Source organism: Drosophila willistoni, chromosome 3R (assembly GCF_018902025.1).
Source record: "Drosophila willistoni isolate 14030-0811.24 chromosome 3R, UCI_dwil_1.1, whole genome shotgun sequence".
Lineage (NCBI taxonomy): Eukaryota > Metazoa > Arthropoda > Insecta > Diptera > Drosophilidae > Drosophila > Drosophila willistoni.
The window spans coordinates 22,693,843-22,709,761 of NC_061086.1; the positions used below are offsets into that span (position 1 = coordinate 22,693,843).

Consider the following 15,919-nt stretch of genomic DNA (forward strand, 5'->3'; position numbering starts at 1 on the left):
TATTGCTTATGGAATAGAAATTGTACTCTTTGTTTTTGTAAACTAATGAAAAACAAACACGATGTTTTAGCAGAGAGTTTTGATCGTAAATAATCCAAACTATCATATGGCAACATCAATTTATAAACAATTTTTATATGGACATTTAAAAAATTTATATACACATAAATAAGAATGCATTGTATTAATACTGAAGATCGAGGGTCTAGAACGAGTTTGTAAGGCAAAAACTTACTTTTTGTATAGATAATTTTGTAGCTAAGCGCACAAGAGTCCAGAGAACAATAAAAAACAAAAACAACAATAACAAAAAAAGTGGTTGGAAAAACAATGAGAAATTGTATGAACAATAATAAGAATTCATCCATATACATATACATTAATATTGAATTGATTTATATTAATACACAAATAGTACATACGACTACTTTTCAAACAAAAAAAAAAAAAGAATATTCCCCAACAAAAAAATCAAAAAAAAAAAAAAAAAAACATTTAAAAAAAGAATACCATGTCGATTATTAATTAACACCTACTACCTACGTACTTAGATAGCAACATTTTTCCAACAAAAATTCATTATTCTTGCATTCCAAAAATCTCCAATTTACTAAATAAAAAAATACTTAAAAATATGCATGAGTCAGAGAAAGAAAGAAAAAACAAAAAACACTATTCCATTTTTAAATGTTAATCAAAATAAAAAAATCAAAAAATCAAAAAAATCAAATGTCAAGTGAAAAACACAAAAAGAACTTGCAACAGTTTAATTAAGTTGTAGAAATTTGAAACATTGATGTCAATAAGCAGCTTCATGAAAGTAAAATCAAAACTGATACAAAAACCAAAAAACCAACAAAACATACAAAAAGAAATCGCGAAACAAAAGAATATTCCACAAATAAATTCCAAAAACAAATGTGCATTTATTTTATTTAAAGAATGGTCAGACTTGATTACGTTTTGCAATTGCCGATTAAAGTGGACTTCTGTGCCCTGGACCTGGATCCAATTGTCGATAAGCCAAGCCATACGCAGCCGGCTGCGCAGTTGCAGCTTGACAACAGATGGTCGCAATCGCCTTCACCTGGAATACAGATACACCCAGGTGACTCTCTGAACTCGGTGATCCCTTATCTTTATCGAGAGACAAAGAGAGATTTGGTGCATTCTCATTTGGCTATATAAGCGCATGTTGGGGCGACGAACAAGTAACAGTCTTTAGGTATTGGATCCCATTGCGGTGTGTGCATCTAATCCGGAGCAGTTGTGGTTGTGGTAGAAGAAGGAGACATCAACATGAAGATTGCTATTGCATTGCTGGCCTGCTTGGGCCTGGTCGCTGCGGCCAGTTTCCACCAAACGCACGAGGTGAAAATCGCCGACAAGGCTTTCCTGGAAAAGCAAAAGTTCCTGTTCGAGATAGTTTACAGGGTGGAGGATCCCCTAATGTTCGAGGATTACATCAAAATGGGACCGCAATTGTACACTGAGGAGTCCTACTACACTGTGAGTGTGTCGCCTTATTGCGTTCAGTCTATCTTTTTCTCTTTACTCATAATCGTTTCCCTCATCAGCACTATGACTTGTACATGAAGAAGTTCTACGAGGCATACAAAATGCACGCACTTCTTCCCAAGGGTGAATTCTTCGGCCAATTGAACATGGCCCATGCCAAACAGGCTCGCGGATTATTCAACTTCTTCTACTATGCCAAGGATTGGGAGACTTTCATGCACAATGTGGCCTGGGCCCGTATGCATGTGAACGAGGGCATGTTTGTCTACGCTCTTACTCTGGCCGTGATCCACCGCGAAGACTTCCACGGACTGATGCTCCCCTCCATCTACGAGATCTTCCCACAGTTCTTCTTCAACAGCAAATTCGTGTACGAGGCCGAGAAATTCGATTACGAGATGTGGATGAAGATGACCATGTACGAGAAGGAATACATGGATGTCTACCACAAGGGACACGGACACGGTAACATGTACCAGTATGGCGATTACATGTACATGAAGGACTTCAAGATGTGGCAGTGGTGGAAGCTGATGGGTCTCGGCGAGCACTGGTACAGCGAAAACAAGTTCATCCTGCGTGAGAACATTTACGAATTCAACCAGGACACCAAATGGCAAGACATGATGAAGGACGTGAAAGTCTGGTGGATGCCAGTGGACTACACCCGCGACTTGGACATCTACAACGAAGAGTCGAAACTGTCCTACTTCACCGAGGATTTGGGCTGGAACTCCTACTGGTACTATCTGAACTTGGACTACTCCTTCTTCCTCGATGGCAACACCTTCGGCCTGAAGAACGATCGTCGTGGCGAGTGGTGGTTGTACAATGTCCACCAGCTGCTCTCCCGCTACTATATGGAGCGTTTGTCTCACGGCTTTGGTGATATTCCAGAGTTCTCGTGGTACCATCAAATCGAAATGGGCTACGATCCCCAGATGATCTACTACAACGGCATTGGCTACAGCTACCGCAAGAACTACTACGAGATGGAAACCTACGGCAACTTTGATATGCTCAACCAGATCACCGGCTTCATGCAGCGCATCCACAACATCATCGAAAACGGACACTACAAGACCAGCGATGGACACATGATTGACCTGCGTAAACCCGAATCCATTGAGTACATCGGCAACATCATGCAGGGCAATGTTGATGCCATGGACAAGATGTTCTTCCAGTTCTGGTACATGATGGCCCATATGTACTTCGCCGACGCCGACTATCACCAGATGGATGTCTATCCCAACGTGATGCTCAACTTCGAAACAATGATGCGTGACCCCATGTACTACATGTTCTACAAGTCGATTGCCCAAGTCTACTTCCAGTTCATGCACTACCTGCCCAAATACACCAAGGAACAGTTGCTGATGCCAGGTGTGACACTGAAACATGTGGAGATCAGTGAGCTGGTTACTTACTTCGATCTGGTTGACTTCGATGTTACCAACATGCTCAACGACAAAATGGTCTTCCACGAAGGCAAATTCGTCTGGGACAAGTCGCTCTATGCTCGTCAGATGCGCCTCAACCACAAACCCTTTACCTACAGCTATACCATTGAGTCGGACAAGCCCGAAAAGGTTGTGGTCCGTGCCTTCTTGGGTCCCAAGTTTGATGAATTCGGAAAAATGATTTCCCTATCAGAAAACCGCATGAACTTCATGGAAGTCGATGAGTTCTACTACGAACTGAAGGCTGGTAGCAATGTCATCACTCGCAAGTCCAATGACTTCTACTGGACCGTTAAGGATCGCACTACTTACACCGAACTCTACTACTATCTGATGATGGCTTTCGACGGCAAATACAGTTTCCCTCTGGACATGAGCGAGCCCCACTGCGGATTCCCAGACCGCCTCGTCCTGCCCATGGGCTGGAAGAAGGGAATGCCCATGCAGATGTTCTTCATGGTGATGCCATACACTGCACCAACCCACGAGCAGTTCTCCAAATTTGATTACACCTACTCCTGCGGCATTGGCTCGGGAGCTCGCTTCGTCGACGACATGCCATTCGGCTATCCCTTCGACCGCGAGATCGATGAGTACGAGTTCTTCGTGCCCAACATGTACTTCAAGGATGTCATGATCCACCACCTGGATACCATGGAGCCCTACTACCACTATAAGGGCTACACCAACTACGGACAGTTCGATTACACCTTCTTCCGTGACTACTACACCAAGTACTTCAAGTTGTAAGGCTCAGGCCGCCGGATGGGGCAACATTGTAACAGGGCAGCTATAAATGATGGCAAACATGGAACAAATATTTTTGAGTCGATGCATTTAAAAATCATTAGAGTTTAAGTTGCGCAAAAAAGTAAAATAAACTTTCGAAAAACCCAAAACCATAGAAACTTTTCAATCTACTATTAATGCTTTTGATGCTGATGAATAATGCATTGCATTGTATAAGACATAAAATTTGCTACAAGAATTCAGTTTGAGTTCTAATTCTAATTTGTATTTTTTGAATTTTTTGATAGTCACAAGCTGGTTTCCGAGGTTTCAATGCGAATTCGAAATTTATATTCACAGCAGCAGAAAAGGATGCACACTTTGTGAGAATCTACCTGCAATATTACCTACCCTTTTAATTTGCAAAAATACCTGTTTGTCCTTTTCAGCCCTGACAAAATTCTAAGAAATTTTGTTGCATACTTTTTGAAATATCTTTACAAGGATACTTATAATTTCCAAACAGTTCTAGCAATACACTTATGAACACCCTTATACTGGGCGGAGAAAAGCATACTTACCTGGCGTAGAGGTTAACCGTGATCACGAAGGCGGTTCCTCCGGAGTGAGGCTCGGCCATTGCACATTCGGCTGAGTTGACCTCTGCGATTATTCCTAATGTGAATAACTCGTGCGTGTAATTTTTGTTAGCCGGGAATGGCGTTCGCGCCGTCCCGACCTTTGATAATAAATTTGAAAAAGTAATATCGAGTGCGGAAATCTAGGAGATAGCCGTTTTGTTTATTTTACTATTAGTAATAGTGAATCAGAAAAAGAAATCTACTAAAAGAAAGTATAGAATGTGTCTGCATTACATTTACATAGCGTATTTCTGAATGCAATTGCTTGAGTGGATGGAACGCCTAAATTGGGGGAACCGAGTTTCTCTCATAGATAGATTGTTTTATAAATAGACGGTGCCAGATGTCTGTAAACAGAGAAGGTGACGTTTCCGACCCCATTAATAATACACATATATGTATGCATATACTTGATCAACATAAAAAGCCGAGCCTATATAATCATAGCCGCCATAATCAGAAGGCGAATGTAATGACACTTCGTATTTAAGTTTTTTATTGTCGGATTGAGATCAAATTTGAGAATTCGTTGGATTGTCTGTGCTGCAAAGATAAGTGAAATTTTGGCAACCAAAGTTAGCTTCTTGTCGTTTTGCATACATTTTGCTTTTGATGTATCAAGGTTATATTTAGCATTAACTCTTTTTTATTCGTTTTTGACAGGCAATCCATATATCTTCCTTCTTTGGATAATTCTTAATTTGATTTTCAAATTTTATGGTCGCATAGTGAACTGTTTTATTTATTAACTGAGAAAACCACAGCTAAATAACGTGGAATTTTAGAAAAAAAAATAATCAAAATAAATACAATACAATGCGTATACTCTACTTCTTCCGCTCTTATTTCAAAATTTAAATGTTTTGTATATTATAAAATGAATTGTTAATTGATTTAAAATTAATTAATAAATCAAGAGCACGAGCGAAAGGAGATAATTTTGTCTATGTAATAATCCAAAGAAGTAAATTGTTTGTAGTATAAAATAAAACGACAATTGTCCCCAAAAAGTAAATACGCTTCAGTTTTCAAAGTGTAATGCACTTTCCTTTTCGGTTGTGCACTTTCTTCTGCTTCATTCTTTAAAAGTGCAAAATAAACACTATACTAGATTTCCGCATTCGATATTACTTTTTCAAATTTATTATCAAAGGTTGGGACGGCGCGAACGCCATTCCCGGCTACCAAAAATTACACGCACGAGTTATTCACATTAGGAATAATCGCAGAGGTCAACTCAGCCGAATGTGCAATGGCCGAGCCTCACTCCGGAGGAACCGCCTTCGTGATCACGGTTAACCTCTACGCCAGGTAAGTATGCTTTTCTCCGCCCAGTATAAGGGTGTTCATAAGTGTATTGCTAGAACTGTTTGGAAATTATAAGTATCCTTGTAAAGATATTTCAAAAAGTATGCAACAAAATTTCTTAGAATTTTGTCAGGGCTGAAAAGGACAAACAGGTATTTTTACAAATTAAAAGGGTAGGTAATATTGCAGGTAGATTCTCACAAAGTGTGCATCCTTTTCTGCTGCTGTGAATATAAATTTCGAATCCGCATTGAAACCTCGGAAACCAGCTTGTGACTATTAACTATAAAAATTCAAAAAATACAAATTAGAATTAGAACTCAAACTGAATTCTTGTAGCAAATTTTATGTCTTATGCAATGCAATGCATTATTCATCAGCATCAAAAGCATTAATAGAAGATTGAAAAGTTTCTATGGTTTTGGGTTTTTCGAAAGTTTATTTTACTTTTTTGCGCAACTTAAACTCTAATGAATTTTAAATGCATTGACTCAAAAATATTTGTTCCATATTTGCCATCACTTATAGCTGCCCTGTTACAATGTTGCCCCATCCGGCGGCGCTGAGCCTTACAACTTGAAGTACTTGGTGTAGTAGTCACGGAAGAAGGTGTAATCGAACTGTCCGTAGTTGGTGTAGCCCTTATAGTGGTAGTAGGGCTCCATGGTATCCAGGTGGTGGATCATGACATCCTTGAAGTACATGTTGGGCACGAAGAACTCGTACTCATCGATCTCGCGGTCGAAGGGATAGCCGAATGGCATGTCGTCGACGAAGCGAGCTCCCGAGCCAATGCCGCAGGAGTAGGTGTAATCAAATTTGGAGAACTGCTCGTGGGTTGGTGCAGTGTATGGCATCACCATGAAGAACATCTGCATGGGCATTCCCTTCTTCCAGCCCATGGGCAGGACGAGGCGGTCTGGGAATCCGCAGTGGGGCTCGCTCATGTCCAGAGGGAAACTGTATTTGCCGTCGAAAGCCATCATCAGATAGTAGTAGAGTTCGGTGTAAGTAGTGCGATCCTTAACGGTCCAGTAGAAGTCATTGGACTTGCGAGTGATGACATTGCTACCAGCCTTCAGTTCGTAGTAGAACTCATCGACTTCCATGAAGTTCATGCGGTTTTCTGATAGGGAAATCATTTTTCCGAATTCATCAAACTTGGGACCCAAGAAGGCACGGACCACAACCTTTTCGGGCTTGTCCGACTCAATGGTATAGCTGTAGGTAAAGGGTTTGTGGTTGAGGCGCATCTGACGAGCATAGAGCGACTTGTCCCAGACGAATTTGCCTTCGTGGAAGACCATTTTGTCGTTGAGCATGTTGGTAACATCGAAGTCAACCAGATCGAAGTAAGTAACCAGCTCACTGATCTCCACATGTTTCAGTGTCACACCTGGCATCAGCAACTGTTCCTTGGTGTATTTGGGCAGGTAGTGCATGAACTGGAAGTAGACTTGGGCAATCGACTTGTAGAACATGTAGTACATGGGGTCACGCATCATTGTTTCGAAGTTGAGCATCACGTTGGGATAGACATCCATCTGGTGATAGTCGGCGTCGGCGAAGTACATATGGGCCATCATGTACCAGAACTGGAAGAACATCTTGTCCATGGCATCAACATTGCCCTGCATGATGTTGCCGATGTACTCAATGGATTCGGGTTTACGCAGGTCAATCATGTGTCCATCGCTGGTCTTGTAGTGTCCGTTTTCGATGATGTTGTGGATGCGCTGCATGAAGCCGGTGATCTGGTTGAGCATATCAAAGTTGCCGTAGGTTTCCATCTCGTAGTAGTTCTTGCGGTAGCTGTAGCCAATGCCGTTGTAGTAGATCATCTGGGGATCGTAGCCCATTTCGATTTGATGGTACCACGAGAACTCTGGAATATCACCAAAGCCGTGAGACAAACGCTCCATATAGTAGCGGGAGAGCAGCTGGTGGACATTGTACAACCACCACTCGCCACGACGATCGTTCTTCAGGCCGAAGGTGTTGCCATCGAGGAAGAAGGAGTAGTCCAAGTTCAGATAGTACCAGTAGGAGTTCCAGCCCAAATCCTCGGTGAAGTAGGACAGTTTCGACTCTTCGTTGTAGATGTCCAAGTCGCGGGTGTAGTCCACTGGCATCCACCAGACTTTCACGTCCTTCATCATGTCTTGCCATTTGGTGTCCTGGTTGAATTCGTAAATGTTCTCACGCAGGATGAACTTGTTTTCGCTGTACCAGTGCTCGCCGAGACCCATCAGCTTCCACCACTGCCACATCTTGAAGTCCTTCATGTACATGTAATCGCCATACTGGTACATGTTACCGTGTCCGTGTCCCTTGTGGTAGACATCCATGTATTCCTTCTCGTACATGGTCATCTTCATCCACATCTCGTAATCGAATTTCTCGGCCTCGTACACGAATTTGCTGTTGAAGAAGAACTGTGGGAAGATCTCGTAGATGGAGGGGAGCATCAGTCCGTGGAAGTCTTCGCGGTGGATCACGGCCAGAGTAAGAGCGTAGACAAACATGCCCTCGTTCACATGCATACGGGCCCAGGCCACATTGTGCATGAAAGTCTCCCAATCCTTGGCATAGTAGAAGAAGTTGAATAATCCGCGAGCCTGTTTGGCATGGGCCATGTTCAATTGGCCGAAGAATTCACCCTTGGGAAGAAGTGCGTGCATTTTGTATGCCTCGTAGAACTTCTTCATGTACAAGTCATAGTGCTGATGAGGGAAACGATTATGAGTAAAGAGAAAAAGATAGACTGAACGCAATAAGGCGACACACTCACAGTGTAGTAGGACTCCTCAGTGTACAATTGCGGTCCCATTTTGATGTAATCCTCGAACATTAGGGGATCCTCCACCCTGTAAACTATCTCGAACAGGAACTTTTGCTTTTCCAGGAAAGCCTTGTCGGCGATTTTCACCTCGTGCGTTTGGTGGAAACTGGCCGCAGCGACCAGGCCCAAGCAGGCCAGCAATGCAATAGCAATCTTCATGTTGATGTCTCCTTCTTCTACCACAACCACAACTGCTCCGGATTAGATGCACACACCGCAATGGGATCCAATACCTAAAGACTGTTACTTGTTCGTCGCCCCAACATGCGCTTATATAGCCAAATGAGAATGCACCAAATCTCTCTTTGTCTCTCGATAAAGATAAGGGATCACCGAGTTCAGAGAGTCACCTGGGTGTATCTGTATTCCAGGTGAAGGCGATTGCGACCATCTGTCGTCAAGGTCCATCAACGCAAGTGACTGTGTGAGCGTACCTTAGGTTAGATTATCCATTACTCTCGAAAGTATAAGTCACTGATAACAATTTTCTGGAGAATCGCGAATTACCAGTCTGAAGTGCACACATTTTCAGCAAATTGTTTTTTATTCTTGGCATATGTATGTGTGTGTGGTTTGGTTAAATGCTAATCTTTTCCCATTTCTAAACTAATGATAGTAAGAAAACTGTTGTTAGGTTATATTTAGATTTATTAATTAAGGTCGGGACGGCGCGAACGCCATTCCCGGCTACCAAAAATTACACGCACGAGTTATTCACATTAGGAATAATCGCAGAGGTCAACTCAGCCGAATGTGCAATGGCCAAGCCTCACTCCGGAGGAACCGCCTTCGTGATCACGGTTAACCTCTACGCCAGGTAAGTATGCTTTTCTCCGCTCAGGATAAGGGTTACCATGCCTGAGTTGCTAGAACTGTTTGGGAATTGTAAAGAGAAAGTGCAAAATGTAAAATGAAAGTGTGCTACAACAGGGGTTGAAAAATTGTTGTTTCATGTGAGTCTGAGCGTGGTGAAAAATGTTTATAAAATTTTATCAATTGAAGGATATTGAAGTGATTCGTTAGCGACTATCTTATTTTGGGAATGCTTTAAGTCTCAAATATAAGAGCATATTCACATTCTCAATTATTAAATGATGGCCCATTAATAAAATTAATTTAAAATTAAGCGTCATTTTCATCAAACTCTATATATTGAAAGTATGTTAATAATTCAGGATTATTAATTTAACACTGAGACAATTTAATACATATACAAAATACATTGTACAACAAAGTCTTTAAATGACCAGATGTCTCTCTAAAGTGCAATAGCAATAATTATTTAAAAATATATTGATAGATAAGAATTTCTTAACAGTTGTTGTTAATATGCATACAAACAGTGGCAGATAGCGACAAAGAGGGATAGCGGTGTGGGCTTTCCAAAATCGAAACGTCAGACATATGTACAGTGCGCCCCTTAAAGAAGGGACATGGCCAGGAAATTTATATTTTTATTTATAACTTCCGGTTCTTAATCTGTATTTGTGCTATAAAACGAAAATAATCTTGAGAATTTAACCACAATAATTTTTATCATTGCGAAAAGAAAATAACAGCCATCAAATGATTTTTTTAATATTTATTTTTATATAATAATCGGAAATGAATATGATTTTATTTTCCAACTAAATAGCAGTTACGCCTTGAGGTAAAACTAAATCAAAAATAATAATTATTGTTAATTAAATTAATAAAAGTTTCCACCTAACTGTAATTATTATTTTTATCCCAGTTGCCTCTAGAGTAAAATGGTATATTAAATTGACTGAAATATGTGGAACAGGAAGGAAATTTACCGACTCCATAAATTATATATCTATGAACCCGTTGGAAATATTAATAAACATTCCGTGATTATGTATTTCAGTATTCACTTGATTTAGTCAACGGTATTCACAAAAAAGATTAATATTAGTAAATTCACATATGAATTGTAATAATGTAAGTAAGCAGTGGAATTTTGTATGGCTTTATTAGTTTTAGATTTTTAGGCATGTGTGTCCATTCGTCTATATAAACACATAGATCTCGAAGACTATAAAAGATAAAGCCAACAAATTTGACATGTAAATTCGTTTATCTAAAATTGCCACCATTATATACTTTATACCCATTTTTAATACCTATCAACATACCCATACAGATATTATTAATATTTTTGAATGCACAACTTATGTGGCATGTAGTCATGTTTGTCTGAAAGAAATTTATTTTCCAATATTTTAGTTTATTTTTCTTCAAATACATTTTGCTGCATATTTTAAGGATTTTTCATCAGGCAAATAAAAATTCCCAATCACTTCTAGCAACTCCGTCATGGAAACCCTCATGCTGAGCGAAGGAAAGCATACTTACCTGGCGCAGAGGTTAACCGTGATCACGAAGGCGGTTCCTCCGGAGTGAGGCTTGGCCATTGCACATTCGGCTGAGTTGACCTCTGCGATTATTCCTAATGTGAATAACTCGTGCGTGTTATTTTTGGTAGCCGGGAATGGCGTTCGCGCCGTCCCGACCTTAATTAATAAATTTCAAGTTCATAAAAGGGATTTCTACTCTTTGTCAGTTCTAAGAAAATTCGATGGAGAATGAGATCTGCAGCAATCGTAATACCTACCAGTCTATGGTTGGTGTGGTGTTTATGTTACACATTGGGTATTTGAAAAACTAATTCACGTTTTCTTATAGTGTTCAAAAGAGATGAATACAGATATCAATTGTTTTTGGAGAATGAATTTTAGTTTTTCCTTAAGAGGGAGTGTGTATGTATATACATAGATAGATATTTATTTACCAACTTTAGCTATAGCATGGCTCTTTCTTTAAAAATCCTTCTTGGGAAATTTAATTTTAATTTTAAAATATTTCGAGATATTCATGTTTTTTAATATTTCTTAAAATGTTTTCGTTATATAACGAAAACGGCTCTACTTGCAATCTGTTTTAAAAGAAGACTTTAATGTGTGTTTCAAGATATATACGCTGTCTACAACAGGGTTGTTGTTGCAAATATGATTGCTTAAGGAATTGTGTAGGAAAAAAAGAAAAAATATCCTTCGACTCATGCACAAATATATATGTTGCATACTTTTAAGAATTTTTCATCAGGCAACTAAAAATTCCGAACCATTTCTAGCAACTCAGTCATGGTAACCCCTATGCTGACCGGAGAAAAGCATACTTACCTGGCGTAGAGGTTAACCGTGATCATGAAGGCGGTTCCTCCGGAGTGAGGCTTGGCCATTGCACATTCGGCTGAGTTGACCTCTGCGATTATTCCTAATGTGAATAACTCGTGCGTGTTATTTTTGGTAGCCGGGAATGGCGTTCGCGCCGTCCCGACCTTATTTAATAAATTTTAAAAACTAGTACTAGAGCAATCTGGATTTCTAGTATCTAGAAATCTATTAAGTGAAAACAGTTGTGGAACATAAACGAAGGAAGGGTGTCTGCATAATTTTGTGAATCTTAGGAGCACGACGAAGACATAGAGAAAGTATGTCTTAAACTAGTTAGAAAAGCATATACATAATAGATACTTCTTTTGCCTAAAAAAAAACTTTGATACGTACAATACTTGATTTGATTTTTTTAAACATTTTTCATTTGATTTAAAATATGATATATTATTGTACCATAAAATCCGAATGAAAAAATCTGATTTGGTATTATAAAATTCTAATATCCGAAAAATCAAAATCGGACGTTACGGATACCTTTTATAAATTACTACAATTGCATTTTTTTATCAAATGTAATTTTAATTTGTGAATATTCATTCAAATTTAAAAAAAAATAATAATATGTAAGAAATTTAACCACACGTTGATGGTCAAAATCTCAAAAATTCCTACGTAAGCTTGTCAATGAATTAAAACTTGATTATTTATAAATAATAGAGCATTAACAAAATAGAATAGAATTGTTGGTTAAGGATATGCTTAAATATTTATTTACATATGTATGACAAATACGTCGCACTTTTGTTATATTTTCTTCAATATAAAATATATATATATATATGAAATGTTGTTTTTAAAGGCAAAATAGAAGGCATTCTTTCCATAATATATTCATTCTATGATAAATCAATGACAGTTGAAATAAATGAATATGTAACTAACAAATTAATCATAGAGTAATATTTGTTTGATTGAAAGCACATAATTAAATTGACATAATAATTAGAATAAAATTTTTTTGTTTGAAAAAAAATTCTAATGTGCTTTTACTACACCAATTGAAGATTTAATAACCTTGCCAACAACAAATTCTTCTATAAATTCGTATATGCATATAAATTTCTATTTACGTGGCTATGGAAACGGACTGTATGTGTTTGCCTTCTCTGCGAGTCGAACTAACAACCACCAATGTGGTACAAAATTCTGTTGCATACTTTGGCCGTATTTTTTTTACACGCAGACGCCGTACAATTCTCAAACAGTTCTAGCAGTTTTGTCATGGAAACCCTCATGCTGAGCGGAGAAAAGCATACTTACCTGGCGTAGAGGTTAACCGTGATCACGAAGGCGGTTCCTCCGGAGTGAGGCTTGGCCATTGCACATTCGGCTGAGTTGACCTCTGCGATTATTCCTAATGTGAATAACTCGTGCGTGTAATTTTTGGTAGCCGGGAATGGCGTTCGCGCCGTCCCGACCTTTAATAATAAATTTAACTGAACTAAAAGAAAATATTCTTTTCCTACTTGTAATGCTTTCTAGATGGTATACACATTTTCCATCAGAGAAGTTTTCTTACATACGTATTTTGCTTTAACAGTAATGAGTTTGAGAATTGGCAAGGCCGAGCGATTGCTTCTTTGTGGTGTTGTTTGTTAAGATATGGACATAAAAAGTATTTACAAAGAAGACGTGGGTTCAAATCGTACCAATGACAAGAATGTTTTTTTGTTGAATTACTTTTTTGTGCATGTATTTCCAAGTTTGTTGATTAAATAATCATATTGTAAATGTAAACAAAGCAGTTATTAATCAGAATAGTTAATAAAAACAAAATTCATCATCCAGCGCTGTACCGTTATCATGTTGCCTCCTGCACAGAATGCTGAAACTAATCTTGGGACAAGAATCTCTTATATAAATATTAATTGATAGTTTTTAAACAAATTTAACACCATCTTTGAAAGGGGAAATTTCAAATTTCAATTGAAAAAAAATTTGATAAAAAAAAATATATACATTAAAAACATATTTCGCTAAAATAATATCTACACAAAACAGAACCTACTTTAAAAATGCAGAGCTAAGAAAAAAACATACATATGTCGTATGTTATAAGCAACGGCTATTTAGGAATTATTAGATATAAACGATAAAGATTCCTTTACTGATGATAATCTCGATTTACTCCATGTATGTATGTACATTGTAGAGCCACAGAACAAGCATCATAGAGAGGATCTATGTTGATAGACAAAAGGTAAAGACAAGTTAAGGCAATTGTTTTTTTTTTTCATTCAATGCGCACTTTAATCAAAATATACTCGTGTATGCTTTTGTTTTGTATGTGGTATTGCTAGAAATTTTTATTTTACAATTTAAATGTATTACGAACTAATTGTTTTATGTTTTGTTTTGAATGCAAAATGTTGTGATTTTTTTATTACAACATCCACGTTTTTTGCAACATTTTATGAACACACAGAGTGTCTACATAGGTATTTATGTATATTTATGGATAGAAAATAATAATACAAATAATCGTAATATATATAATAATTAACATAATAATGCATAATGCGTTTAGGCAGAAAATGAATATGCACATACAATTTTGCCATCGCTTGAATACAAGTCTAACAATTTCCATCCACAATGCCAATATCGGGCCATTAGAGAAATTCTTTGTCGCAGAAGATATCAAATGGCTGAACTGAACTAGATATGGCCTTTGGGAATGGCAATTTTATATTTTTCTGATCCAAGAGATGGTATTTCATACATTTTAATAAGTTCTACTAAGTAAATGCGTTCGCGTTAATGAAATTTGTTTGTTTGTTTTGCAATTCTCGATAAAGTTTTGAAACTGTACAATTGGGAATTGTTTTAATTAGTTTTTAAATTTTTTTATTTTATGTATTTATGTTTAGAATTTGCTTTACCACACTTTGATATACATACATATACGATTTATACATACATATATACGTACGTACGTATGTATTTGTGTACATATACATACATATGTACGTATGTACTATCAAGTCATATTGCAGTTAATAATTGGATTAAAGGTTCATCTTCTTTCACATTTTTCGTTTATATATGTAAGCTCTAGATTTGGTGAGAAATACATACGTAAATGTTGTTGTTGTTGTTATTGTTGTTATCGATGCTGCTGTGGCAATTAATTAAATTTAACGATTATGATTACATTTATGATTATTTCAATCTTATGTTTTTACACAATTATACACAATTTTAATGCTGGCTACAGATAACTGCGATCTACATTGAATCGATTATCGCTTCGCTTCCTTCTTCGTCTTTCCTTTCCAAATCATTATTTACTCGCTCCATGAATTGATTATGCAATTAATAATTGTTTCATTGGCGAATCAAACCAAAAAAAAAATAGTAATTTATACATTATAATCCGATAAAAAGGAAACAACAAAATCTGCACATAATTTTCTCTTTCGTATGGGTGATTTCATTTAAAATATAATTAGCAAACATAATTCAGCAATTAAATTTCACAAAACAACAAAACTAAAGCGAAAAAGAAAGAAACTAATACACATTTTTCTTGAGTGTTTCCAATTGATGCGCTTTCATTTCGCGTTATTCATATTGTGATACATATAATTCATGATAATAAATAAAGCCTAGTTTTAATGCCTGCCTTCAAACTTTGACATTTTTTCAGTTACTACAAATATCTAATTAGATATATTTGTATATATGTATGCATATGCGTTTTATATATATATATAATTATAATATTTTTGTATATTTAATCTAGATTATCCTGGAATATTAATTTAATGTAGCCAGTCGCACCATCTAGCGGCGTTGCACAGAATGGGCAAACCGCCTGAAAGCCATTAGTGCCATGCGGTATCTCGACATTAGCCCAGTATCTAAAAGGAGAAAGAGAGAGATGGGATTTGAAAAGAAGGATTAGTCCATTTCCATTAGTAATGTTTGGGTATGAGGTGCCTACTTGACAGTTTTCTCAGTCGCCATGTGTCCACATGGATTGAACGCAAATGTCGGTGCCCCAACATCGACATAGAAAGCCGGTTCCAAGCCCATGCATAAGGTAACAACGGGTCCCAACTCTAGGCACATGGGGCAACGGCGTGCGCCAGTATTCTCATCCTGTCCCCAGTCATGATGGCCTGTCCAAAGGCAAAATATATTAATATCGATTTCATGTAGAAGACTTTAATC

General features: G+C 37.6%; 3 protein-coding genes and 6 non-coding genes across 10 annotated transcripts in view; 5 read left to right on the top strand and 4 right to left on the bottom strand.

The window, feature by feature from the left end:
* The first annotated feature begins 950 nt into the window (after positions 1-950).
* On the top strand, positions 951-3,871 carry LOC6647045 (larval serum protein 1 beta chain). Its single transcript, XM_002070258.4, has 2 exons — positions 951-1,509; positions 1,578-3,871. The coding sequence occupies exons 1-2, from the start codon at positions 1,300-1,302 to the stop codon at positions 3,729-3,731; spliced, it is 2,364 nt and encodes a 787-aa protein (XP_002070294.1). The 5' UTR covers positions 951-1,299; the 3' UTR covers positions 3,732-3,871.
* A 412-nt stretch (positions 3,872-4,283) lies between these two features.
* Positions 4,284-4,449, top strand: LOC6647044. The gene has a single exon (XR_049883.2). It is a non-coding gene; the product is annotated as a U1 spliceosomal RNA (small nuclear RNA).
* Positions 4,450-5,505: 1,056 nt separating this feature from the next.
* On the bottom strand, positions 5,506-5,670 carry LOC6647043. The gene has a single exon (XR_049882.1). It is a non-coding gene; the product is annotated as a U1 spliceosomal RNA (small nuclear RNA).
* A 460-nt stretch (positions 5,671-6,130) lies between these two features.
* On the bottom strand, positions 6,131-9,308 carry LOC6647042 (larval serum protein 1 beta chain). Its single transcript, XM_002070257.4, has 2 exons — positions 8,451-9,308; positions 6,131-8,382 (listed from the first exon to the last, which is right to left on the bottom strand). Exons 1-2 carry the CDS (start codon positions 8,658-8,660, stop codon positions 6,229-6,231), a joined length of 2,364 nt encoding a protein of 787 aa, XP_002070293.1. The 5' UTR covers positions 8,661-9,308; the 3' UTR covers positions 6,131-6,228.
* On the bottom strand, positions 9,161-9,326 carry LOC6647041. The gene has a single exon (XR_049881.2). It is a non-coding gene; the product is annotated as a U1 spliceosomal RNA (small nuclear RNA).
* A 1,525-nt stretch (positions 9,327-10,851) lies between these two features.
* Positions 10,852-11,017, top strand: LOC6647040. Its single transcript, XR_049880.2, has one exon. It is a non-coding gene; the product is annotated as a U1 spliceosomal RNA (small nuclear RNA).
* A 661-nt stretch (positions 11,018-11,678) lies between these two features.
* Positions 11,679-11,844, top strand: LOC6647000. Its single transcript, XR_049879.2, has one exon. It is a non-coding gene; the product is annotated as a U1 spliceosomal RNA (small nuclear RNA).
* Positions 11,845-12,995: 1,151 nt separating this feature from the next.
* Positions 12,996-13,161, top strand: LOC6646999. The gene has a single exon (XR_049878.2). It is a non-coding gene; the product is annotated as a U1 spliceosomal RNA (small nuclear RNA).
* An 856-nt stretch (positions 13,162-14,017) lies between these two features.
* Positions 14,018-15,919, bottom strand: part of LOC6646998 (protein pellino) — a 35,703-nt gene continuing 33,801 nt past the window's right edge. For both annotated transcript variants that reach the window (XM_002070256.4, XM_047013564.1), the window contains exons 9-10: positions 15,690-15,867; positions 14,018-15,606 (exon numbers count right to left, since the gene is read on the bottom strand). In XM_002070256.4, coding sequence (XP_002070292.2) covers positions 15,480-15,606; positions 15,690-15,867 — 305 coding nt within the window. In that variant the 3' untranslated portion in view covers positions 14,018-15,479. The remainder of the gene's footprint in view (positions 15,607-15,689; positions 15,868-15,919) is intronic.

Coding starts and splice junctions, on each gene's coding strand:
- LOC6647045 (XM_002070258.4), top strand. CDS start 1,300: ATGAAGATTGCTATTGCATTGCTGGCCTGCTTGGGCCTGGTCGCTGCG. Junction 1,510..1,577: donor CTGAGGAGTCCTACTACACT/GTGAGTGTGTCG, acceptor TTCCCTCATCAG/CACTATGACTTGTACATGAA.
- LOC6647042 (XM_002070257.4), bottom strand. CDS start 8,660: ATGAAGATTGCTATTGCATTGCTGGCCTGCTTGGGCCTGGTCGCTGCG. Junction 8,383..8,450: donor CTGAGGAGTCCTACTACACT/GTGAGTGTGTCG, acceptor TTCCCTCATCAG/CACTATGACTTGTACATGAA.